This window comes from Pleuronectes platessa, chromosome 6 (genome assembly GCF_947347685.1).
Source record: "Pleuronectes platessa chromosome 6, fPlePla1.1, whole genome shotgun sequence".
Classification (NCBI taxonomy): Eukaryota; Metazoa; Chordata; class Actinopteri; order Pleuronectiformes; family Pleuronectidae; genus Pleuronectes; species Pleuronectes platessa.
In genome coordinates this window covers 28,737,155-28,762,817 of record NC_070631.1, presented here as the reverse complement: position 1 = coordinate 28,762,817, position 25,663 = coordinate 28,737,155, and the positions used below count along the sequence as shown (strand labels likewise).

Genomic DNA, 25,663 nt, shown 5'->3' with positions numbered 1-25,663 from the left:
CTTACAATGTAATCAAATGTAATGTAATGTGCATACTTTGAATTATCAGTCTGTATTTATTTAAATAATAGGTAAAACCGGCTTACTGTACAGGCATCATTAGACTCGAAATGAGGTAATTTACACCGTGCTTTCAGCCGAAAAGTGATATCTTCCAATGGGTTGCACTCACAGGCTATCGGATGTGCTATCATAAGCTAGCTTAGCCACTTTTGTTGGACATTTAGGCCATAATACCGGTTTAAATTACCTTGTTTCAAGGTCGAATATGAATGTCAGCACTTGCGGACCCTTGGATGACACCACACGAGCAGTATGAAGGCATGCTGTTGCTGTTGTTCTATTACATCTGAAGAAGGACTCACAATAGACTTCAATTGAATTGGATTCTGCTCGAACAAAGTTTACCCCTGAGTCTCCAGAAGTGTTTTGTGGACTCCAACACTTCACCCACCCCTCCGTTACAACAGTGGCGAGTAGATAATGAGTGCATTTTCATTTTTGGGAGAAATATCCCTTTAAGTATTGAGTAAGGAAAATAACAACACAGTTAAGGCTGGAATTAGGGAGATAGTGGGGATAATATTTCTGTTAAAAAGAATAACAGAGAAACAGAGTGCTAAGAATGGAATGACTGCCATTATATTTATGGAATTAGTGATGTGGTTTAAGGTAAATTAATTAAAAAAAATTGTATAGTGCCAAATCATATTTCAAGGTACTTTACATCGTAAAGCCGCAATATGAGCATTAATTATCACATAATGATCTTAAATCAGTGAAATATTTTTTCCCGTAGCTGAACGCATTCATCAGACGCTCCAGCTTGCCCTCTTCCCCAGTCGCGTCGACACAAACACACAACCACACACACAAACAGTGTCATCGGACACATGTATGAACTCATACTGGGTTACAATAACAGAATTTGTAAACTTAGATAATGTATGGTGAGCCAGAGATGGCTACTGTGTGAACAATGTTACCGTCTAGCTAAGAATTTACAGTGTTAATATTATGTATACCTGGACAGGGTTGACGAATTTGCCCTGGATTCTTAGTAACCCTGAGCTCCTGCTGGGATCCTCTGTGGTGAGGAAGGTAAACTGATTGTCTTCGTCAACTGGAACTTTCTCCAGGTTGAACTGTATTGTAGTGTCTTTTAATATATGGAAGGCTGGTAAAGAAAAAAAATTATGTGAAATTGGTGTAACAATTTGCATATAAAAAGGTATATCTTCGTTATTTGCACTCCCATGCACACTAAGGTTCAATCCCATTTCACCCCTTGGCCCTACTCTTTGTTTTTGAGGGTTATCTTTGCCCTTGTAACAGAGTCACAAGGGATAGTGGTTGAAATCTGCCCCTACGAATTGGGACAGCCCTTCAAGAAGCCGCTGCATCATTAGTAGGCGTTGATGTGAAAAGACGAGAGATTTGCCGGGGATGTCATTGTAATAATATTATTGAGATCTTAAATAAACCAATGCTATTATTTGAAGTTACTAAAGTGACAAACCTATGATATCCAAATAACAGCTATGCTAATGCAGTGAATCAATCACATTTGAAATTGAAAAGCTTGGATGCTCTGCATTATTTCACGTATGAATCAAAAGCACACAGCTTAATTTGCTAGCAGTGGTCTGTAGGCAACCCTTCCAGGATGCTTTCTTATTAGAGGAGCAGTTAAGTTCAGTAACATCGCTGCTTTACGCGGGTTCAATCAAGTGCATGAGGGTGTGTGTGAGGGGGAAGAGACATGAAATTATGTGAAAATACATAATAAGGCTACAGTTGTCATGCTCTTTTGTTTTAAGGTTGTTGTGAACACACAAAACGAAGGGGAAGGGCTAAGGGGTAGGGCCAACGGATGAAATGGGATTGGGCCTTAAGCTAAAATTCCAAATGCAACCATCCTGAACATCTGTAATATTCTCACCTTTTCCTCGGCTGAGGGATTCAAAGAAGTCATGACGTGTAAACTGTGGTTCTTCCTGAATGATGCTTCCATTGCAGGATGGTGACATGGGGCCAGTAATATCTCCTCTTGGTTGCCTCTTCAAAACCAAATGACTCATGTTGAGAGAATACAGCCGAATATCCTTGACAAAAACCTGCAACCTCTCTCCTTCAGAGTCTTGCCCAGTGACAAAATTCTGGATTGTTATGCTTCCCAGATGACCAACCAATAGCTCAGGGTGTCCAGGTTTTCGTGGAATAGATACAACTGGGGATTCAATGCTGATATTAAGGTTGAGCTTCACCAAGAAAGTGTCTAAAGTCAATTCAGGTTCATCCAGGGGAACATCCTCCTCTTCCTCAAATGGATAAGCCCAGCTCTGACTGTAAGCTCGAGTTCTCCGTGAGGGGGTGTCAAAGAGTGAAACCATACCGCTGTACTCTGCCGTCTTGGTGGCTAGAACTGTTGACACTTTGGTAGCAGCACTTCTCAACATGGAGCGGAAATTTTCTTCTACCTCGTTAGCAGACAGACTGAGCTCCTTCAAGAACTTTGCAGAGTGGTTATAGTGCAAGGAAGCCATCTGAAGTTGCAAAGAACATTCTCCTTGCATTTTCTCCATGAGGTGAAAATACAAAGCTTCTGAGGGAGAACCTGCTGTATCAGCAAGAAATTTTAGTCTGCCAAGAGTTGAGGAGCTATCCTCAACATTGCCAATGCTGACCACAAACTGGCTTTTGCCTCCTTCCTGGGACAGGTCCACCAACTGCATGGACCCAAGCGAACCATTGATGTCCAACCGACTGCCCATGGACACATTGATCTTGGTGCTAGTAATGCTGGCAGTAGCAATCTTAAGCCCTTTCTTCTCAGCAACCAGGACAGAGCCAGTGGAAACGGTCCGAAGGAGAAGCAAGTTAAGGCGGTGAATCTCTAAAGTCAGCTCTTTGTTCTGGTCATATGTTACCTGATATGTCACCTCTTCTTCATCACTGTGGGGCTGTGTTGAATGATGTTGTGCCGCTGATATACGTTCTTCTTTGGGGAAAGACTTCTGAAGGAACTTCAATAACTCCACCATGGTCTCAGGGTTGAGAATGATGTCCAGGTTGTTGACCTGAATGCTTGTCACTTGAAGGGAGCTGTCCAGGTTCATGGAGGGGCAGTCTGAGCTCACAAACTGGTACTCAAGCTTAATTAGGGCCTCTTGGTCCTTGAAAAGTGAACTGAAGGGAGAGATTCTATCTACAGGCATACCAGAGGATGACTCAGTATGGTGGCACTGATGTTCGGGAGACCTGCTATCAGGGGACGATACAGGGGTTGAGGCCAGGCTCTCTCTGAGGCTGCCTGTGGGTATGTCAAAACTAAGATGCTTGTGAGAAGCCACAAGTAGGTCAAAGTCTGAGCCATAAGTCTGTAAAGTGTCTACAAGCAGAAGACCATGGACAGTCAGAGAGACTTCAGCATCATAAGGCCGCTTGACAAAATGAGCATTTGTGCCAAATACCTTAAGAACAGATATGTAGCGGCCATCACTCTCTACACCAAGCTGCATGTAGTTAATGTTGAATTCAGCTAAGAGTAGACGGGACTCCACGAGGACTTCCCGCGTGTGCTGCTCTAAAGTCATGACACTCTGTGTCAGGTTCTTAGATGAACCCTGCAGCTTCCAGGAGCTGTCCTCTCTCTGAAAGATCTTGTCATGACGGAGTGTAAGGTCAGGAGATCTTATATTTGGGCCTTTCTCTTGACTTTTACCTCCTTCCATCACAGCTGGGCTACTAAGCCTAGCCAAACAACTCCTAAGGGCAGTCATCTTCTCAAGGTTAATATGGACTTTGAGGTCTGGTAGGGTTCCTGACAGCACAGCCCCAGGGAGCTGGGGGTCTGATGTATAACGCAGTCTCTGCTCAAGCTGTAGCAGCACATTGAACTTCTCCACCACATGAGTGGGGCCTACCTCACTCTCTTGAAGATGTTTCCAGCTGTCTTTATAGCGACCAACCATTATCTGCAGGTCCTTAAAGGACAAAGAGTATTTTTCATACAGCTTTTTGCTGTAGGCCTGTGTACATTCAGGAGACCTAAGGCTGGAAAGATCAGGACTTCTAAGTTGCGCTTTCATTGAAATGTCTGGCTCAGGTGTTGGAGATTCAGGTGGCGTGGCAAGGGGGGTCTGGTACTCATCATCACTCATGTCTTCCTTTTCAGGCTGAGTAGCTTTAGTGCTGGCCTTATCATCATCTTCAAAGAAAATTAATAACAGTAAGTATGAGCTTGATTAAAAACCTCAGGGCAGAGGAATAATGATATTTGGGTGTGTAGTTGTAATTTTTCGTTAAATCGCAGATTATTTTACCTTGAGAATTTGTGAGGAGAATTCTGCCTAAATCAACGACAACTAACATTGGGTCCCTCGACTGGAAATCATCTGGAAAAATCACCTGTGGTGCACAAATGTCCAATTTCATAGTCCAGCGTTTACTGTTTTCCTAGAAAACAAACAAAAAAGTTGTATTTAGAAATTATTAAACTGACAATTATTTCATGTCACCATCAAGGATATATCTCTTACAATAAACTCTCCCACAAGTAGCTGGTCAATGGTTTGTCGAATTTCAGCCTTTGTCTGCATCTTCAGCTTGTTGTACTGTCTCCTTGCAGCTTCTGCCACTCTAAGCTCCAACTCTGACTGATAGCCAAAACCTGTGGATGAGGAAATAGGTTTAATCTACAATTGGTCTAATAATTCCAGAAATCTCAGTGTGTCTTTCAGTATGTGGCTTGCATATCTTAAAAACCTTTCATCTTATCGGCTTCACACTTGGCATGAGTATTATTAACAGCCCAGGAAAATACAGTTCAATATTAATAAACTTTGAATAAACAGGTGACCAACGCTCTGTTGCAGCGGCGGCTGGGATTCATCAATGTAAGTGATGTCAATCATGACAACAGCGTCATAATGACAACGGGCACATTTCAGATAATGGCAATGACCACCCACCCACCCACACACCAACACCCACACCCACTTGCTACCTGAGGTGTGAACTTTTCCTTTGTAGAAGAACTCTGTAACTTGTTTGATTGCTTGCGGGTTGTAGATGATGTTCAATGGACTAGTATTCACTTCCAGTCTTCTCTCAAACTTGCACCTTGCTGGATTATGCTCATAAATCATCTCAAACACTGGAGACGATGAGCACTCTGCACTGCATCCTGAAAACACAAAAGAAAACACACATCGTATCCAGTGGCGTCATTGTGGGGGGGAAAGAGGGACTGACTTTGCGGGGCCGCAGGAGGGAAGGGGGTCCTTGAAAAAGCTTGAATGATTTGAATTTATTATTAATCTTGTTAATTTAATATCTACGTACTTAATGAAAAAGGCTGAAACTTGCTAAATAAATCGATTGATTGACTGAAATTTGTTTTCAAACAGGCTTCCTGAGGTCACCTTTCTCAAACACAACAAACAAATGGTTTAGTCTTTGCTGCATGCAATCTATATACAATCTATGCACGCAATCGAAGTGAGTGAGAGACTTCTAGAGAAGTGGTTTTCAAAATGCCACTCAGGAAAGCATATGTAAAGTCAGGGAGTCAGAAAAGAAAAGTAAAAAAGGACAGAGAAGGAGAAAGAAAAGAAACGGAGGGCAGACAACAGTCTATGCTCTTAACAGATTTATTTTCCCAGAAAGGTGAGTGAGCCCAACTAGTAATGACAGTTTATTAAGATGGGGTCACACTGGCTGCCATATTTCACATAAAAACATTTAAAAAACAAATGAATGGATTCAGTCAACAGAAAGAAAATAGAGAATGAACTATTAACTAGTTCCTTTTTAACTGCATGAACTGAACTTGGAAATCATTCTTTGTAAGTGTGATCTGGCACAACACTGGTTCTACAGATTCAGATTTCACATTCACATTTAATTGTGTAAAGGTTTAGTTGATTTAAAATAGAAAAGAAAAATCGGCTAAACTGTGATTAGTCTGATTATAAAATGAGATTATTTGACAGCCCTAATTTATTCATACTAAATGTGATATCTACTGTTCATTAGCGACTACCCTAACAAACACTGCATATTAATTTGTACAATTGACTGTTATTTGTATAATTGTTTTTTAAATATTTATAAGGGACATTATGAAGCAAAAGAGGAAGGGGGCCCACAGAGAAAGTATATAGGAACCAGAATCTTGTGCTATGCACCTAATCTTATCTATTAAGAGCCAAATAGCAGAAATGGATAAAGACTGGTTCAGTTCCATGATGAGTGTATTTCAAACATTTTCTTGTTCCTTTGAACTAGTTGAGTATCTGGAGCATCACATTGGTGATGGAAGAAGGTGGCATTCTTCCTCCGCCCTACACGCACGTGGCATCTATTGCACTTCTGTCCGTCCTGGGAAAGGGATACCTCACATGTGGCTCTCTCTGAGGTTTCTACGTATTTTTACCCTGTTAAAAGGGTTTTTAGTAGTTTCTCCTTACTCCTGCTGAGGGTTAAGGACAGAGGATGTCACACCCTGTTAAAGCCGGCGAACGGAGGGCTAACGGAGGGCTAACTGTGGACTAGCGGACGGCTAACGGACGGCTAACTGCTAGCTAGCGGGGAGCTAACAGTGCACCAACGGAGGCTGACTGTGAGCTAACTGAGGACTACCGGACAGCTAACTGACGGCTAACTGTTGGCTGGCGGGGGCTAACTGTCAGGCTACAGGCTACCACCAGGCTACCACTAGGCTACCACTAGGCTACCACTAGGCTACCAAGATGGCTGGGGGGGGGAAAGGACAAAGATAAGGACAATGCCCAGTACATAACACCGGTACAAGTGCGGAACTACTTGACCAACAAAAAGCTTTCTATAAAGAAATTCTAGAACAGCAGGAAAGCAACTTCAAAGGCTGCGTGCACACCTTGATGGACACTACTAAAGCCTGAAACATGCTTCTGCGACTGCGTCTGCGTCTTTTCACGCCGCTGTGGCGCAAGACTCGTTGTCATTCATGCTTCCCCAACCGTTGCGCGTCTTACAAAGCAATTCCGCGCCAGAACACTAGGAGGAGTAATGCTTTTTGTCGAAGACGACCTGAGAGACGCCTTGTTTCTTCTTCATCGATTGTTTATTTACATAGCTACTGCGGCTCCTTGTAGCCTTTTTCAGGCGGACAAATACGCCAGTCAGTGACGGGTTATACAAGTGGACATACTTTCGGATCTCTTCTGCCAAACGCTCTTCTATTTGGTCCATATTCATTCTTCTAAATCTCCCGTTGTTTCTGCCTGTATTATGGGGCATGAAACCGGAAATGCAGCTCCAGAAGGGATGTAGAGCAGACCAATCACAGCCTTGCGGGCTGAGTGAGCTTGCGGAGCTTTGCCGTAAATTTTAGAAAAGTGGGGCGACGCCCGTCAGCACGTAAGAAGGGATACATAAGCACGTAAGGGACCCGGAAGGGCTCTTGCGCTTAGGGGCCCGTGAAAACGCAGAAGCATGTTTCAGGCTTAACTCCAGAATCAATGCTATGATGAAAGAGCTACAAGAACTTACGGTTAGTCTCCACTTTACACAAAAGAGGGTGGATGACTTGAAAACCACGAATGCTAGTCTGTCACAGAACCATATAATAATAATACATTTTATTTGTAAGGCACTCTTCATCCGAGAATCTCAGAGTGCCACAAGTACATAGTTAAAATCAAAGTCCTAAAAAAAAAAACTCAACTCAAAGTAAAAACGCCTTCTTGAATAAAAAGGTTTTTAGGCCAGTCTTAAAAGAGTCCAGGGTCTGTGTTGCCCTCAGGTGGTCAGGGAGACCGTTCCATAGGCGGGGCGCTGCTGAGCAAAAGGCCCGGTCGCCCATGGTGCGGAGCTTGGTGTTGGGAACCCGAAGGAGCGAGCTACTTGTAGATCTGAGGGTGCGGGTGGAGGTTTGGGGAGTGATGAGTTCTTGTCGGTAAGGAGGTGCATGTCCATTTATGCATTTATGGGTGAGGAGTAGGACTTTGTAATCAATCCGGGTTGAGACAGGGAGCCAGTGGAGTGACTGGAGAATTGGAGTTATGTGCTCATATTTACGGACTCTCATCAGGATCCTGGCAGCGCTGTTTTGAATGAATTGCAGTTTTTGGATGTTCTTGCCAGTGATCCCAGTGAAAAGTGAATTGCAGTAGTCCAGTCTAGAGGAGATGAATGCGTGGACGAGCTTCTCTGCATCTGACAGGGTTAAAGTGGGGCGCAGTTTAGATATGTTTTTGAGATGATAAAAGGAGGTTTTGCACAGGTGTTTTATATGGTCATTAAAGGTCAGGTGAGGATCAAACCTAACTCCCAGATTAGTGACTGTGGAGGAGAGGGGTATGACCTGACCGTCGAAGGTGAGCTGAGTTATGGAGGATGACTGAACCTGGTGTGGAGTGCCAACAAGGAGGGCTTCAGTTTTGCTACTGTTTAACTGGAGAAAGTTGCTGCTCATCCATGTCTTTATCTCCCCAAGACAGGCGGTGAGACATGAAATGGCTGCAGAGGGGTTTGGGGCAGTTTTGATGTAAAACGGTGTGTCGTCAGCATAACAGTGGAAGGACATCCTATGTTTGCTGATGACACGGCATGTAAATAATGAAGAGGATGGGGCCGAGGACCGACCCTTGCGGAACACCACAGGAGACAGGGAACAGTCTGGACTTGTACAGTGCCTTGCATAAGTATTCACCCCCTTTGGACTTTTCTACATTTTGTCATGGTATAACCACAGATTCAAATTTATTTCATCGTGAGTTTATGTAATGGACCAACACAAAATAGTGCATCATTTGGAAGTGGGGGGAAATATTACATGGATTTCACAATTATTTACAAATAAAAATCTGAAAAGTGTTGAGTGCATATGTATTCACCCCCTTTACTGTGAAACCCCTAACAAAGATCTGGTGCGACCAATTGCATTCACAAGTCACATAATTAGTAAATAGGGTCCACCTGTCTGCAATTTAATCTCAGTATAAATACACCTGTTCTGTGACGGACTCAGAGTTTGTTGGAGATCATTACTGAACAAACAGCATCATGAAGACCAAGGAGCTCAACAAACAGGTCAGGGATAAAGTTGTGGAGAAATATGAAGCAGGGTTAGGTTATAAAAAAATATCCAGAGCTTTGAACATCTCTCTGAGCACCATAAAATCCATCATAAGAAAATGGAAAGAATATGGCACAACCGCAAACCTACCAAGAGGAGGCCGTCCACCCAAACTGAAGAGTCGGACAAGGAGAAAATTAATCAGAAGCAACCAGGAGGCCCATGGTTACTCTGGAGGAGTTGCAGAGATCCACAGCTGAGGTGGGAGAATCTGTCCACAGGACAACTATTAGTCGTCTACTCCACAAATCAGGCCTTTATGGAAGAGTGGCAAGAAGAAAGCCATTGTTGAAAGGGACCCATAAAAAATCCCGTTTGGAGTTTGCCAGAAGCCATGTGGGAGACACAGCAAACATGTGGAAGAAGGTGCTCTGGTCAGATGAGACCAAAATTGAACTTTTTGGCCTCAATGCAAAACGCTATGTGTGGCGAAAACCCAACACTGCCCATCACCCTGAGCACACCATCCCAACAGTGAAACATGGTGGTGGTAGCATCATGCTGTGGGGATGCTTCTCTTCAGCAGGTACAGGGAAACTGGTCAGAATAGAGGGAAAGATGGATGGAGCCAAATACAGGGAAATCCTTGAAGAAAATCTAATGCAAAAGACTTGAGACTGGGGCGGAGGTTCATCTTCCAGCAGGACAATGACCCTAAACATACAGCCAGAGCTACAAAGGAATGGTTTGGATTAAAGAATGTTAATGTCTTAAAATGGCCCAGTCAAAGCCCAGACCTCAATCCAATAGAGAATCTATGGCAAGACTTGAAGACTGCGGTTCACAGACGGTCTCCATCCAATCTGACTGAGCTTCATCTTTTTTGCCAAGAAGAATGGACAAACCTTTCCATCTCTAGATGTGCAAAGCTGGTAGAGACATACCCGCAAAGACTTGCAGCTGTAATTGCAGCGAAAGGGGGTTCTACCAAGTATTGACAATGGGGGGTGAATACTTATGCACCCAACAGATGTCAACTTTTTTGTTCTCATTATTGTTTGTGTCACAATAAAATTTATTTTGCACCTCCAAAGTACTATGCATGTTTTGTTGATCAAACGGGAAAAAGTTTATTTAAGTCTATTAGAATTCCTGTTAGTAACATTACATAATGGTAAAAAGTCCAAGGGGGGTGAATACTTATGCAAGGCACTGTATCTTCCCAGTGAGACATATTCAGTTCTGCCAGAGATATAGGACTGAAACCACTTGAGTGCAGAGTCTGATAGTCCAACAGCGTTGTAGAGGCGCTCTAGGAGGAGTGTGTGATCCACTGTGTCAAATGTAGCAGTCAGGTCCAGGAGGATGAGGAGTGAGGGTGATCCTGCAGCGGCTGTCATCAGCAGGTCATTCGTAACCCTGAGCAAAGCCGTTTTAGTGCTGTGGGCTGAACAAAATCCTGACTGAAACTTTTCAAACAAGTTGTTATGTTGGAGGTGGTCCTGGAGTTGAGAAGCGACTACCTTCTCTAACACCTTGGATAGGAAGGTAAGGTTGGAGATAGGCCTGTAATTAGCTAGAACCTCCGGGTCCAGGGTGGGTTTCTTGAGAAGGGGACGGATGACAGCAACCTTGAGAGTAGGTGGGACACAGCCAGACTGAAGGGAAAGGTTAACAACTTCGGTGATAAAAGGACTGAGAGTGGGGATATGTCACTTGAGCAGAGCAGTGGGAATGGGGTCCAGGGTACAGGTACAGGATTTAATTTTTTTGAGGATTGCCTCAACATGGCTCACCTGAACCTCAGCGAGATGTAGAGGAGACTGCACACTCGTAGATAAGGTGTGGTGTCAGAGGGAAGCAGAGATGGAGAGCTGGACATCAGAGAGCGAATGGTGTTGACCTTTGATCTAAAAAGGTCAATGAAGCTGTTGCATTGCTCCTCTGTAGCCTCAGTCGAAGAGGGTGGTTGTGGTTTCAGGAGATGGCTTATGGTGGAAAAAAGCTGTTTGGAGTTGCCAGGGTTTTTATTGATTAACCCGGAATAGAACTGTGAGCGAGCATCTTTAAGGGAGTTGGAGTAGGCCCTTTGATGCTCACGATAGGCCAGTTTATGGACAGTGAGCCCAGAGTGTCTGCAGCGTCGTTCCAGGGCACGCCCAGCTGTTTTTATTTTCCTTAGCTCATGTGTGAACCAGGGAGCGGAGCGTGAGAAATTGACCTCACGTGACTTGACAGGGGCATGGAGATCAAAAACACTTCTCAGGGATGTATTGTAGAGTTCCACTATTTCATCCATTGATGCAGAGGCTGGGCAGGTGATGAGCTGGAGATCCATGGTCATAGTGGCCAAGTCAATGCTTTTCCAGTTCCGGAAAGACATTTGACGCCTAGGTCTAATAGTAGGCAACATAAAAGTTAAGGCCATTGAGACCACTTTGTGGTTGGACACACCGAGATCATAGACCTGTAGGTTACTGATGGAAGCAGAGTCAGTGATAACCAGATCCAGAGTGTGCCCCTTGGTGTGAGTAGGAACCTCAACATGCTGCTGCAGCCCAAGACACTCAAGCACACTCAGGAAATCTGCTGCAAACTGACAGGAGGGGTTGTCGACATGGATATTTAAATCACCAACAATGACAATGTTAGTTGACATAGTGCAGAGAGAGGTAAGGAGATCACTTATCTCAGGTAGAAAAGATGGGTTTAGTTTTGGAGGACGGTATATGAGAAGCACTGTCATGGAGTATGGAGATTTGCATTTGAAGGCCAGGCATTCCATAGAGGAAAGATCAGGCATTGGCAGAGGAGACAGTTTTAGCTCAGCCCGGTGCATGACGGCTAGTCCACCACCACGACCAGAGCTGCGGGCCTTCTCCATGTAGTTATAGCCAGGGGGGATGCTTCATTAAGCACGGAGTAGTCCCCTGGTTTATGCCAGGTTTCGGTTAGGCACATGAAGTCAAGCCCTTTGTCCAGAATATGGTCGTATATGAGGAGAGATTTATTAGTGAGGGATTGTGCGTTTAGCAGCTCCATGGTGGTAAGACACAGAGCTCTGGGTGGAAATCCCTGATGGCTCCGTAATACACTGCGCTCCACTCCGTGTCTTCCATTTTGCCTAGTATTGGGTAGTCTCACGATGACTCCAACGATGACTCCGAGGTTTGTTTTCTTTCCTGGTTTCACGTTGAAGCCGCGGCGCGAGCCTCTATGGATGTAGGGAGGTCTGTTTTTCAAAATCCAACACTCTTGACAGAGGGTTTTAAACCCTTTGTCGGACGGAGCCATGAAGCTGCGCCAACGCCGTAGCTGCGGGGCGGTGTATGAAATCATTGCCAGCACCGATGTAAAAAACAGAACACAAAACAAGCCGCGCCGTCTGGCAACGACCACAGGCTGGCGAGCCCCAGCTCCGTAGTCATCACAGAATAAGGACTCCAGTAGAGCAGGCAGGCTCTATTAATCCAAAGTCCGCCGAAAAAATTGTTGAAAAAAGTCACATAAATCACAAGAGCGGTAGCAAAGTGTCAATTAACATACTTGCAATATCAGAAACCCATCTGGATGACACTTTTGAGGATGAGGCTTTGGGCATACAAGGGTATAATCTATATAGAAAGGACAGAAACAGATATGGGGAGGTGTTGCTTTTTATGTTCAAAACCATCTTCCAGTGAAAGTTAGGGAGGATATTATATATGACGAAATTGAGGTGCTACGGCTTCAAGTGAACCTGCCCCATATTAAACCTATCTCGGTGGGCTGCTGCTACAGGCCACCAAGTTCAGATCAACACTACTTAGAAGCCATGGGTGACATGCTGGATAAGGTGTGTGAATTGAATATGGAAACTGTTTTCACTGGAGATATAAATATTGACTGGCTATCGCCTAACTGTTCCTTAGAGCAGTGAATTTCAACCTTTTTTGAGCCGCGGCACATTTTTTACATTTACAAAATCCTGGGGCACACCACCAACCAAAATGACACTCTATGGACTAACACAGTACATATAATACATATAGTTAGTAATATAATTTCTAAATGTATTAAAAAGCACTATTTTAAATTATTTCACCCCTTTCTTACTCTGACCTTTTAATGAGCACAAATTGAATCAGATTTATGAAACAATCTTTGATTTAACTAAACTTTATTTAACGGAGACATATTATACCCATTTTATCAAATTTGATATGGTTCCTTGGGGTCTTATTGAAATGTCTAACATATTTTGGTCAAAATACCACAAGGATCATTTAAAACAGGACCTTTTAACCCTGTCTAAAACAGATTGACCTGTTTTGAGTGCCAATATTTACTCCCGCCGTTTACCCGCGCTTCATTGGATTTCTTCACTTTGACATTCAGAGCACTGGGCAGAAATCACATCGCGTCAACACCCACCGTGGGCCTTCGCGATGCTTTGTTTTAATTAAACAGTCGGATTCCCCTGGTCCGCACCAGTTCTAAGTCAGCTGCTAGGCGCCAGCCGAGGCGCACCGCCGGAAGGGGCCCCCCGCGCGAACGGAGGGTTCCCCCAGCGGTCGCCGTAGCTGAGGTGATCCGCGAGAAGGGCCCGACACGCGTCCAGAGTCGCTGCCGCCGACCGCCGTACCCGGTCCCCTCCAACGGCCCGCCTTCCGCGCCGGCGACGGACACCGCCCCACGGCCCAAGAGAAAGAAAGCACCCCGCACCACTGATGCCGTGAGGCACAGCGGAATAGGACCTCCCCCCCAAAAAAAACGTTGAGGCGGGCCGCACGCCGAGTCTCCGGCGGCGTGGAGAGGAGGGCGACTGCTCCCCCAGCCGCGGCACCTGCCCAGCGGTTTAACCACAAATACCAATGATATCGGTGAAAGTCAAGTTTATTACCGATGTGCAGATGTCGGTAAACGGGGCAAATATCTGCCGCTACCGATGTTCGGCCGATACTTCGGTGCAACACTAGATATTAGATAATTTCCCACGGCACACTAGTGTGCCGCGGCACACTGGTTGAAAATCACTGTCTTAGAGAACCAACTGGCCACCATAACTAATGCATGCTGTTTGAAACAAGTGGTTACACAACCAACACGACTAAGCACAAACAACAAAGGCATCAACAGCATCTTGTATTGATCACATTTATTTGAGTGCAGATGATTTATATACCAAGGCTGTATCAGTCCCAATAGGATGTAGTGACCACAATATTGTAGTGGTAGCAAGGAAAATGAAGGTTCCCAAAGCTAGACCTAGAGTCATCCATAAAAGGTCCTACAGAGGTTTTTCTGAGGAAGCCTTCCTGGAAGAGGTCAGAAATATATGTTGGTCTCAGGTCTACAATGCAAAAGAACCAAATGATGCACTAGATCTTTTTCTTGCAAAGTTTGTACCAGTCATTGATAAACATGCACCTGTTAGAAAAGTGACAGTGAGGACTTGTAGGGCGCCATGGGTTGATGAGGAACTAAAGGGCTATATGTCTCAGCGTAATCAGGCCAAGGAAAAGGCACAGAACAGTGGCTGTACTAAGGACAGAGAAAACTACTGTAAACTGAGAAATCAAGTTACAAAACTCAATCAAAGGAAAAAGAAACAATATTATGCTTTGCAATTAATCAGGACAAAGAATGACCCCAAAAAACTTTAGAGTATGCTTAATTGTATAATGGGAAGCAGTGTTTCCCCTAGGTTTACAGCTTTGGAGGGGGGGGGGGGGGTAGGTAGTCATGGACTCAAAAACTTAAAAGAATCATGATGTTAATGTCTCCACTAGTCTCCATAACACCAGAAGAAGTCGCTAGATTTGTCACTAAATCTGCCGACTTTTTAAATCCTCATGGCGAAAGCTACTAGCGACAAATCTAGCGACTTTTTCTGGTGTTATGGAGACTAGCTCTGCCAATGTCTCTTTTGAATCATTTTGCTGGTCCCAAGCCCGGATAAAGGAGGAGGGCTGGACGTAGAGCTAGCAGTTCCACCCCACATAACTACGGTGGCCCTGAGAGCTCAACGAACAGCAACTTAAGAAAACACATGCAACTTGACAAAACACATGCAAAGTAATAAAACATCTTCATCAATTTCACAACACAACACATTACAGAAATGCGCAGCAAATAGACAAACGCCCTGCAAATAGACAAACGCGCTGCAAATAGACAAACGCGCACACACACACACACACACACACACACTCGCCCGCTCCTGGTATTTAATGATGGCCTGATAAGATGATGATTAAAAAAATTAACGTGACGTTCACTCACGTTCATCGTTACGTTCACATTAATAATATGAAAACTGATTCGTTAAGTTCAGAGTTCGCGAAACATATGAACAACACTGTACTGTACAGCCACTGCAGAGGGGCTGGAGAGCCGCGTTCGGCTCCAGAGCCGCGGGTGGCCGAACCCTGTGTGGAACCGAATTTGTATGATGTATTGGACGTTTTTGTGGCAGCAGGGTCCATCACTTTTAGCTGTCCTCTGGAAACACTTCCGTTGTGTTTTGTGTTTGCTTTTTTCTATTTGCTTCGCGTTTGTCTATTTGCTGCGCGTTTGTCTATTTGCTGCGCGTTTCTGTAATGTGTTGTGTTGTGAAATTGATTAAGATGTTTTCTTACTTTGCTTGCGTTTTGTCAACTTGCATGTGTTTGCTTAAGTTGCTGTTCATTGAGCTCCCAGGGCCAAGGTACATAACAGCCTTTTGATTAAATTTGATATTCTAACATTTAACAATACAGGACAAAATGTATTTATATATGTGGGTCTAGATACAGCACTAAAGTCAAGAAGTTATTTTGATAAGTGATGGCATATTTCAATGGTAAGATAAAAAAAAAAAAAAATCAACAGAAGAATACGGCAGCGTATTGCATTCATTTTTTATTTTTTATTCATTGGGAATTTATCTCGGAATTTCAGAGATAATTATCTCAGAGAAACAGAATTATTTTTTAGTTTAGTGAATGTAATACTCTTCTGTAGAATAAAATGCAACTGAGATAATTGCGAAGAAACTGAAAATTTCCTACAACGGTGTGAACTACTCCCTTCAGAGAACAGCACAGACAGGCTCTAACCAGAGTAGAAAGAGAAGTGGGAGGCCCCGGTGCACAACTCAGCAAGAAGACAAGTATATTAGAGTCTCTAGTTTGAGAAATAGACGCCTCACAGGTCCTCAACTGGCAGCTTCTTTAAATGGCTGCCAGTTGAGGACCTGTGAGGCAACGTCTACAGTGAAGAGGCGACTCCGGAAAGCTGCACTTCTAGGCAAGAGAGGCAAAGAAAAATCCATATCTGAGACTGGCCAATAAAAAGAAAAGATTGATATGGGCAAAAGAACACAGACATTGGACAGAGGAAGATTGGAAAAAAGGTTTGAGCTGTTGGATCACACAGAAGAACATTTGTGAGACGCAGAACAGTGAAAAGATGCTGAAAGAGTGCCTGACGCCATCTGTCAAGCATGGAGGAGGTAACGTGATGGCCTGGTGCTGCTTTGGTGCTGGTAAAGTGGGAGATTTGTACAAGGTAAAAGGGATTTTAAATAAGGAAGGCTATCACTCCATTTCGCAAAGCCATGCCATACTCTGTGGACAGCGCTTGATTGGAGCCAATTTCCTCCTACAACAGGACAATGACCCTAAGCACACCTCTAGATTATGCAAGAACAATTTAGGGAAGAAGCAGGTAGCTGGTTTCCTGTCTGTAATGGAGTGGCCAGCGCAGTCACCAGATCTCAACCCCATTGAGCTGTTGTGGGAGCAGCTCACCCACATTTGTCATACATTCATATGCTGCTTCTATGCACATCTTATTTCTATCATGACAATCATACACTGTCGGTACAGCCATAAGGAGAAATTTGGGGTTTTGTGTCAACAGTTCAGAATATAGACTAAGGAGTAGGTGAACAAATTACCACCTGTCTTGTAAGTGGACGATCCTCAGAGCCACACACAACAACTGCACTAGTACAGCGAGTTTTGAGAATAACACAAGTATTGGTTTTCAGAAAGTGTGTTGCTTAGATGTGTTTTTAGATCTTTTTGTAAGATGTTACTATAGCATACTGAAGTATAATTTCAAGCAGTCAAAAGATTTAATTGACAATTACATTGAGTTTATGCAAGGAGTCAATATTTGCAGTGTTGACCCCTCTTTTTCAAGACATCTGCAATTCGCCCTGGCATGCTGTCAATTAACTTATGGACCACATCCTGACTGATGACAGCCCATTCTCGCATAATCAATGCTCGGAGTTTGTCAGAATTTGTGGGTTTTTGTTTGTCCACCCGCCTCTTCAGGATTGACCACAAGTTCTCAATGGGATTAAGGTCTGGGGAGTTTCCTGGCCATGGAACCAAAATGTCGATGTTTTGTTCCCCGAGCCACTTGGTTATAACTTTTGCCTTATGGCAAGGTGCTCCATCATGCTGGAAAAGGCATTGTTCGTCACCAAACTGTTTTTGGATGGTTGGGAGAAGTTGTTCTCGGAGGATGTTTTGGTAGCATTCTTTATTCATGGCGGTGTTCTGAGGCAAAATTGTGAGTGAGCTCAAATTTTCAAAATGAGAAAACTAAAATCTTACCAGAGGTACTGCAGGACTGGCCACATGGTTGATTGGTGGTGTCCTACAAGTGACAGATAATAAATTAAATGTGTGATAGAACATCAAGTAAAAACTATTATAAATATAGTTGAGGAGCTACAATTCACATTTTTTTCATATTATGAACTCACTGAACTCACATCGTTGTCCATCACTGCTTACCGTTTTTGGAGACACCAGAACAGGAAAGATGGTGTCCTGAGTGGTCAAGTCTCTCAGGAACAAACCCCCCAGCTTTAGAGATAGCAGGGAGGACTCGGACCGAGGGAGAGACTCCAGAGTCACTTTCACACCTGTGGAAATGTGGTTATAGTCCATTGTAACAACTAAAGTATACAAAAAAAAAAAAAATATTTTGAAGGTCCAGCCTCTTGAAGAGAAAAAGGACTCATTATGTTTCTATTCAGCAACAGTGGTAAAAACGAATAGAATAAATAAATATGTAACCCAGAGCTGGTGTTGAACCCACAACCTCTTATTCACTGTTCAATTAGTTCAACCAACTGAGATAAACACTCTGATGGATAGCTGTGAAGGTTATTATAATAAACAGTTCAACTCCCCTCCTGCTCTGTGTGTGTATCTCAATAATTACTTGCACCTGTGTGTCCCCCACTTGGGATGAGAGATCTATGCTCTAGCGCAGTCCTCAAACAAATTGTTGTTGTTCAAAAACTAGAAGTCCTATCTGTGCAATAAAAACACAATCCCAAGACTTTGCCGAAAACAGATATATTTTTTATCGGTTAGAGTTAATAAATGTGACTGTGGGCTTGAGTTAGAAAAGGGTGAACAGAGACCCTTTTGACTAAATGCATAATATATAAAAAAAAATCCAAAAGGGGTATTTAATAGCCAACAGTAATTCAATTTACTAATGCATTGACCAAATGTATTAAATAAGCATCAAATTTACACCCTTTCATCCTCATCATTTAATATAGTTTACAATAGAGTATATGAGAATGTTCATACAGTTTTGGCTTTCGTTAAATCATTTATTGGCCTAAAATTTACTGTATTCACTTGTAGTGTCTCCTCTGAGGTAGTATATATTAGCCTGTATGCCCCTAAATCTTTACATTAGCAAGATACAAATTAACGATATATTTTTTTGTCTTTTGGCTAATTACCTGTAGACTTGGTGCACTAGTAACTTAGTCCTTAGTTCACCATCATTCATCCCCTACACAAGAGAAAAAACCCCACCACAACTGGGACAGGAGCTGGGAGGTGCCACCCCCCACCCACTTGGCTGCACCACTGCACTGAGGCGCATTACTCTGCTGGTCAACAAGTGACTCTGCTCCTCTGACGTTCTCTAATCATCACACTTAGAATTGATCTTTATAAAAACCTGCTGAATTCATATGTTCCTGGATATTAAAACACGTGTCTCATAAACTCTAGAGTGAATCAAACAAACACAAAGTAAACATCAGTCCTGTACATTTCCTAATTACTTGTGATCAGTGATGGTGTTTTTATTTTTTATTTATTTAAGTGTAAAGTGAGCCGGGTCAGAAAGGGAGTAGGGAGGAAGCATACTCCGACAGAGACTATGACACAGGACGACTAGGGACAGGAAACGGCAGGGACCTCCCGATATAATCACAATGCTTATGTGGCGATACGATATGTATTGCTATTCTGTTGGTATTGCGATTCTGTAACACAAACTGACAGATTAAGAAATGTATGCCACTTAGGCTACTTTTAAACAATAAAAAAAAGGTAAATTAAATAGAATGAATAAAAGTTTACTTAAAATATAAACTTTGAAATAAACAAAAAGTAGGCTATGCTTCACTGTTGTTTGCATGTAGGCTATGCAAAGCTAGTGCTTGGATATGTTTAGATTCTTGTGCAAAAACAAGAGCTGGTCAACATGCTCTGGGTGAGGTTCGTCATCCCTGCTATATATAAATAAAAAACGATTTGGGTTGCGTCATTCATAAGAATCGCGATTCGTAACTGAATCGATTTTTTCCCCCATCCCTAAGGACGACTGGACATTTAATGTTATTCTGTCCTAATCCTTAAGCAGCGGTGTTAATATTATTCAGCGGAGGCATGTCGCGATTTATTTTAGAATGGACAAATGTCCACAGCTCTAGTGTTCAGCAATGTGCAGGACACAGCATTCAACTCCTCAGTTATTATAGCAGCAGGCTTTATATTTTGTAAACATCGTTACGTAAGGATACGCAGCAGAAAAGTGTCTTTTGTGGATTCCACCTACGACGCAATTGTTTTAATTTCTACTGTTATGAAATTGCTGTTTTTACCTCTAATAACTTCAACTGTTATAACACCGCTCTCGTCATGACAAACGGATGTCCTTACACAGAGAAATAGAGGCGTGGCACTATGCTAGTTGCAGATAGCGGACACGACCCTGTCAATTTAGAATGATTCACAAACATACACATGGTGGTGAGAACAAAATCAGCTGGTAATCCGGCGGTGATTTTGCGCAGGCACCTATTTTTTGCAGAGAGTAAGAACGTTTCTTTGCACATATAAGTGAATGAGGCTACATTTTTGCGGCAGGTTTAGCATTTCTCAGCAGCTCGATAAAGGCTGCAGGATTAGTATATTGTGTGTTATGTTTTTTTGTTTAGTCTGGCTTCAGATTATTTATAGGTGTAGAGATGACATTTATCAATAATACTATGATTTAAAGTTCACAAATAAGGATATCATGAGAACTAATACGAACAGAGTTGATTTAGAAATTCTGACGGTACTTGTTTTTCCAATGTACTGTACCAAAGGTATCAGACATGTAGTTGGCACTGGAGATGTGATACTTCCTAGATTGATGACAGCAGCATAACTCTACAAGCATTCTAGCCTGACATTTAACTCAGTGGTAAGTGTAGTTGAGGCAACAGGTCCACTTAGATTTTTTGAGAAAAAATAAGCAAAAGCTGGTGTACAGAGATGTTTTACATTTAACTCAGATCATCAGGAACAAGTTGTTAACAACCAAAAGCAGTATGTAAAAGGTGCAACCAAGCAGGATGGCACCTAGTCGAGCACATACCTCTGCCAAGGCTCAACAGTCACCTTAAATTCAGTCAAGCTGCACCAAATTTCACACACTCCTTGATATCAGTTCACTAAATGTGCCTGTTTAAAAATAAAATAAAGATCTACCCTGGTAAAATGGGGAAAAAACACAATGTTTAATAATCGGAAAATCCCTGGATTCACCTCCAGATCCACCCCGAAAAGTAATGGGTTCTTCCATGATCCATATCATAGCCTTCCACCAAGTCCCACATTATTGTTTTGGTGGAGAAAAACAAAAGGGACTTTTATCTAAGAACCTCAAAGAGGCAGTCAGCTCTGATCAAGTTGACTGAATAGACAATTTGGCGAAAATGTTTGGACTGATGGTATTAAATTGTCATTAAAGGTCAGCAACACTTAATTTGTATCTATGTTAAACTCACCACTAGTAGTCAAGGTTGATGTATAATTTTTTGGGGGAAATGTCATGTGAAAAGGAGTGTGACAAATCAGGGTGGTAAACAATACGCCTCCTCATATATACTACAACTATTAGCCTACTGACAACACCATACAACTTTAATTGCTAGAACCTTCATCTCTGTCTGACTTTTTGTTTAGTATAAAAACTATTAATATTGATACACCTCTCCATTTATATTGGATGCTGTCTTTTCTCATGAATGTTTATATATTGTAAATATTGTTATTGTGTTGATTTGCTCTGTGACACATGACATCTATTACACTTCTGACTGTCCTGGGACATGAGCTGGATCCTCACAAAATAAGGCTTCTGTCATTAACATTAATGTTAGAATTGTTTCTGTCAAATTAAATTAATTGACTATTTAAATGGGTAATTTCATATTTCTGGTCTGTTACCCTGTTTAAACTTTTGTTTGCACATGACTATATCAAAATATGTTCACGAGTGTGTGTGCAAAAGGGACAATGGTAGTTTTGGGAGATTATCCCCATTAAGATAACAGCAGGATTTAATTAAAGATACTTGCACACCACTTAACTTAAAATTCCTGACGCATGTGTACCTGAGAATTCCAACTGGATGACCCCACTCTCATGAGGCCTGTCCCCTATCCTGTCCTGGTGAAAGAGCATGACTCCACCCTTCTCCAGTAAGAACTCCAGCCGGGCAAACAAGTGGTCTCGCCTTGTGAAGCTGTTAAGTGTGTGAGAGTCCTCCAATGGATCGAACAAGTCTTCTGTCTCTGCTGGATAAGCAAATTATTTAGAGTCAGCAGTTCGTACAATTAATAATCCTGCAACCAACACCAAAGATATAAATACAGATATGCAACAACAAAGATGTATTTTATTATTCAGAATTGCCCAAAACATTTTTTTAAGCGGCAATGCTTTTCTAGTCTTTGCAGCCTGGCTTGGTGGCCGGATAAACGAAGAGATCAATGCGTTGAACTAATTAGAAATCTTGTTGACTGATTTGGGAAAGGGGATAAGGGTTAATGGAAATGGATTTAACAAAAAAAGAAAACTAATAACTAATTTAGAATTTTTCATTATACCTATATACATTGCATCAACTTGTATACGTTATACTTTATACCGTTGTTAACTACACACAGACATTAATATCTTGAATATTTCAATAAATATTGCACTGAATCATAATGCCAGTTAGACATTATGAAATTTTGAAATTTTTCTTAATTCTGTTGCTCTCGGAATTTCAATAAATCCTAGATCTAGTTTAACAGAATTGATAATTGAAATAAAACCAATTGTGTCGTAACTCTGCTACAGCCTCTAAAATGTCTAAAGACAGATTCAAAATCTTGTCAGCACTTCACTGGTACCAGACAGAGGTACAGTAAGCATCTAACCTAGAATGCCCCATGAGGATGGACTTGGCAACAGCTCTTCAGGCCTGTCTGGGTCCTGGGAATCTCCATACCAGCCTCCCCAGCCAGGAAACCATGATTGCAGGTACTGAATCATCCCTGAGCTCCCACTCTTAGGGATAGATGTGGTGGGTGAACAGGGCAGGGGGTCGCTGCTGGGCTCTCGCACATTCTGGAAGAGGAGACACTTGATGGTGAACATGAAATGAAACTATGAGAAACTGTGAAATCAAATTCCATCATTGAAAGTTTGAAGACTGATTGTGAAAAGTGATCTATGTGCATTTCTTGAGTTTACAAACATAAGAAATATTGAAAGCAGCGCAGTTAACAGGAATTTAAGTGTTGCTTGGAGCACACACGCAGCAGAACTGTGGCGCAGCAACCACGCACCATTCAGTATAGACCGGACACGTGGGTAATAGGGCCTAACACGAAGTCCACAAAGACCACTGGTTTCACATTTTACCAGAGCAGCGTGTGTTTATGTGTGTGTGTCCTGTCATGTGTTGCAAGTTTCAGTGGAGCTGGAGGACACACTGCATTAAAAGAAGAGTTTGTGTCTGTGGCAGCACAGAAAACTGCCAGGAACTTCCGGGAATTGATGCAGGGTTCCAGTTTCTGGCAGTTTTACAAGCCTGAGAATGTTGGGAGGTGACCGCCCTGCTCCTAGGCCTAGGGGAGGCTTTCGCATATAAATGACAATGCTATGAGCTTTACAAATGCAAATCAGGATAGTTTCACTCAGTGGTGCAGAGGTGACACCTTTTTCTAAAAAGGTACTAACCAAGGTACCGACTCCAATATCTGGCGTAAGTACACCAGGCTTATATATATGGATTTCCCTTATGCAAGTAAGTGAGCTATAATGAATTACATTGTATACCATGAGCAGAGGTCAATGCTATTGTTGGGCAAGAGTCCCTACTGAACTAACCATGTGGTGGAGTCCACACAATAGGTTATAAAAGTGAGGCCTGTGAGCCAAGATGAAGCCAGCAAAAGTTTCCCTCTAAGATCAAGCATGGAGATTGTATCTTCTGGTGGTAACTTAATCCCTGGGGTTTCCCCAGAAACCCCTGCTCTGCTCCTGGCCGTTCCCACTCTGATCTGATCTCTGACACTCAATTGGCTTAAAGCCAGCATCATCCCAAGACCACACCTCAAGGAGGCTGGCCCTCCTCAGGTTAATAAGAGGGGCTGCTCATCAAAAATCGCAGCCATTCTCCCTGCTAAGGACTTCGACCAGGGCCCTTCCGGGTCTCCCAGATGTTCCAGCTCTAAAGGGGGCAACTTTAACAAAAGTTTGTTTTATTTTTCATCTCTAGCTTCTATTTTCTTTTTATCTTAAGTCAACACTTATTTTGAAAGAATATTTGTTTTTAACTTCAAAAGGCCGCGCAACAGGAAGCTCATTCGCCGGCCGAGACAAAGACTTTTCTTTTCCACGATCTCCAAAACAACTGCGCCACCGCTGTTCATCACTGCAGAAGAATGACGTCATCCCGTTGAGGAGCAAGAAGAATCCGCTCCTATTCGGCCCAACCGACGCCGCTGCAACAGAGGAACCAGCGCCACCGAGCTTGAGCGGCCACGATTATTCACTGGACTTCCGGAATATCCGCGCGACACGCGCATGCAACACTGTGAAGGTCACAGTAAGAGGCTTATTAATTGTCTGGGCAGAGAACTAGTTTAAATACTTAGCGTGTCATTTATTGGATTGTATGTTTGTGTGAAGATCGCCGAATCTATTTTTTTTAGTCCGTGTTTAAACACGGCAAAGCATACCACCTCATCAGTGAAGCATGGTGGAGGTAGTGTTATGGCGTGGGCATGTATGGCTGCCAATGGAACTGGTTCCCTTGTATTTATTGATGATGTGAATGCCGACAAAAGCAGTAGGATGAATTCTGAAGTGTTTCAGGAAACATTATCTGCTCATATTCAGCCAAATGCTTCAGAACTCATTGGACGTCGCTTCACAGTGCAGATGGACAATGACCCAAAGCATACTGCGAAAGCAACAAAAGAGTTTTTTAAGGCAAAGAAGTGGAATGTTCTGCAATGGCCAAGTCAATCACCTGACCTGAATCCAATTGAGCATGCATTTCACTTGCTGAAGACAAAACTGAAGGGAAAACACCCCAAGAACAACCAGGAACTGAAGAAAGTTGCAGTAGAGGCCTGGCAGACTATCACCAGGGACAAAACCCAGCGTCTGGTGATGTCTATGGGTTCCAGATTTCAGGCTGTCATTGACTGCAAAGGATTTGCAACCAAGTATTAAAAGTGACAATTACATTTATGATTATATTAGTTTGTCCAATTACTTTTGGTCCCTTAAAAAGGGGGTGCAACATATAAAATGTGTTGTAATTCCTACACCGTTCACCTGATTTGGATGTAAATACCATCAAATTAAAGCTGAAAGTCTGCACTTAACGCACATCTTGATTGTTTCATTTCAAATCCATTGTGGTGGTTTACAGAGCCAAAATGATGAAAATTGTGTCAATGTCCAAATATTTATGGACCTAACTGTAGATACTCAGTATTAGATGTGTGACAATTGTGATAAGTGCTGCTGCTGCTGTTGTCATCTTTGAAATATTGGAGTTTGTTAAATGAAGAATCATTGAATAACATTAACTTTATTTCCCTTTTTTAATAAATACTTTTGTAATTAAAGTATTTGTATTTCTGTGATTATTTGTGCATATGTATGTGAATACAGCTGGATTACTATAGCCTGTGCTCGAACTTAAAACCCTTCATTGTTTATTATATAATCCTTAATATTGAATATTGAGATTATTAATATAACGTATATCACTTGAGACTGATATTTAAATATTGACTCGTTGGTCCCTGTAAACAGGGTGGTGCCCCGCAACGATAAGCAATGATTACAGATTGTATTATTCTTAATTTTATTGTTTTCATTAATTATTTAACTATTATTAATGGATAACCGTATCATTTCTAATTAATTATTTTACTATTCTTAATTAATAGCTTTATAATTTTTTATTTTTTTTAATAAATAATTTTTATTTTAATAATCATTTTTCAGGATTATTAAT

General features: G+C 42.3%; 1 protein-coding gene across 2 annotated transcripts in view; it reads right to left on the bottom strand.

Moving 5' to 3' along the window:
- vps13d (vacuolar protein sorting 13 homolog D) overlaps nucleotides 1-25,663 on the bottom strand; it is a 154,792-nt gene that overhangs the window by 89,925 nt on the left and 39,204 nt on the right. The window contains exons 12-20 of one of the 2 annotated variants that reach the window (XM_053424767.1): nucleotides 22,560-22,749; nucleotides 21,747-21,929; nucleotides 17,839-17,969; nucleotides 17,656-17,698; nucleotides 5,009-5,188; nucleotides 4,542-4,672; nucleotides 4,326-4,458; nucleotides 1,943-4,210; nucleotides 1,026-1,177 (exon numbers count right to left, since the gene is read on the bottom strand). In XM_053424767.1, coding sequence (XP_053280742.1) covers nucleotides 1,026-1,177; nucleotides 1,943-4,210; nucleotides 4,326-4,458; nucleotides 4,542-4,672; nucleotides 5,009-5,188; nucleotides 17,656-17,698; nucleotides 17,839-17,969; nucleotides 21,747-21,929; nucleotides 22,560-22,749 — 3,411 coding nt within the window. The remainder of the gene's footprint in view (nucleotides 1-1,025; nucleotides 1,178-1,942; nucleotides 4,211-4,325; nucleotides 4,459-4,541; nucleotides 4,673-5,008; nucleotides 5,189-17,655; nucleotides 17,699-17,838; nucleotides 17,970-21,746; nucleotides 21,930-22,559; nucleotides 22,750-25,663) is intronic. The other variant, XM_053424768.1, reaches the window with a different exon arrangement.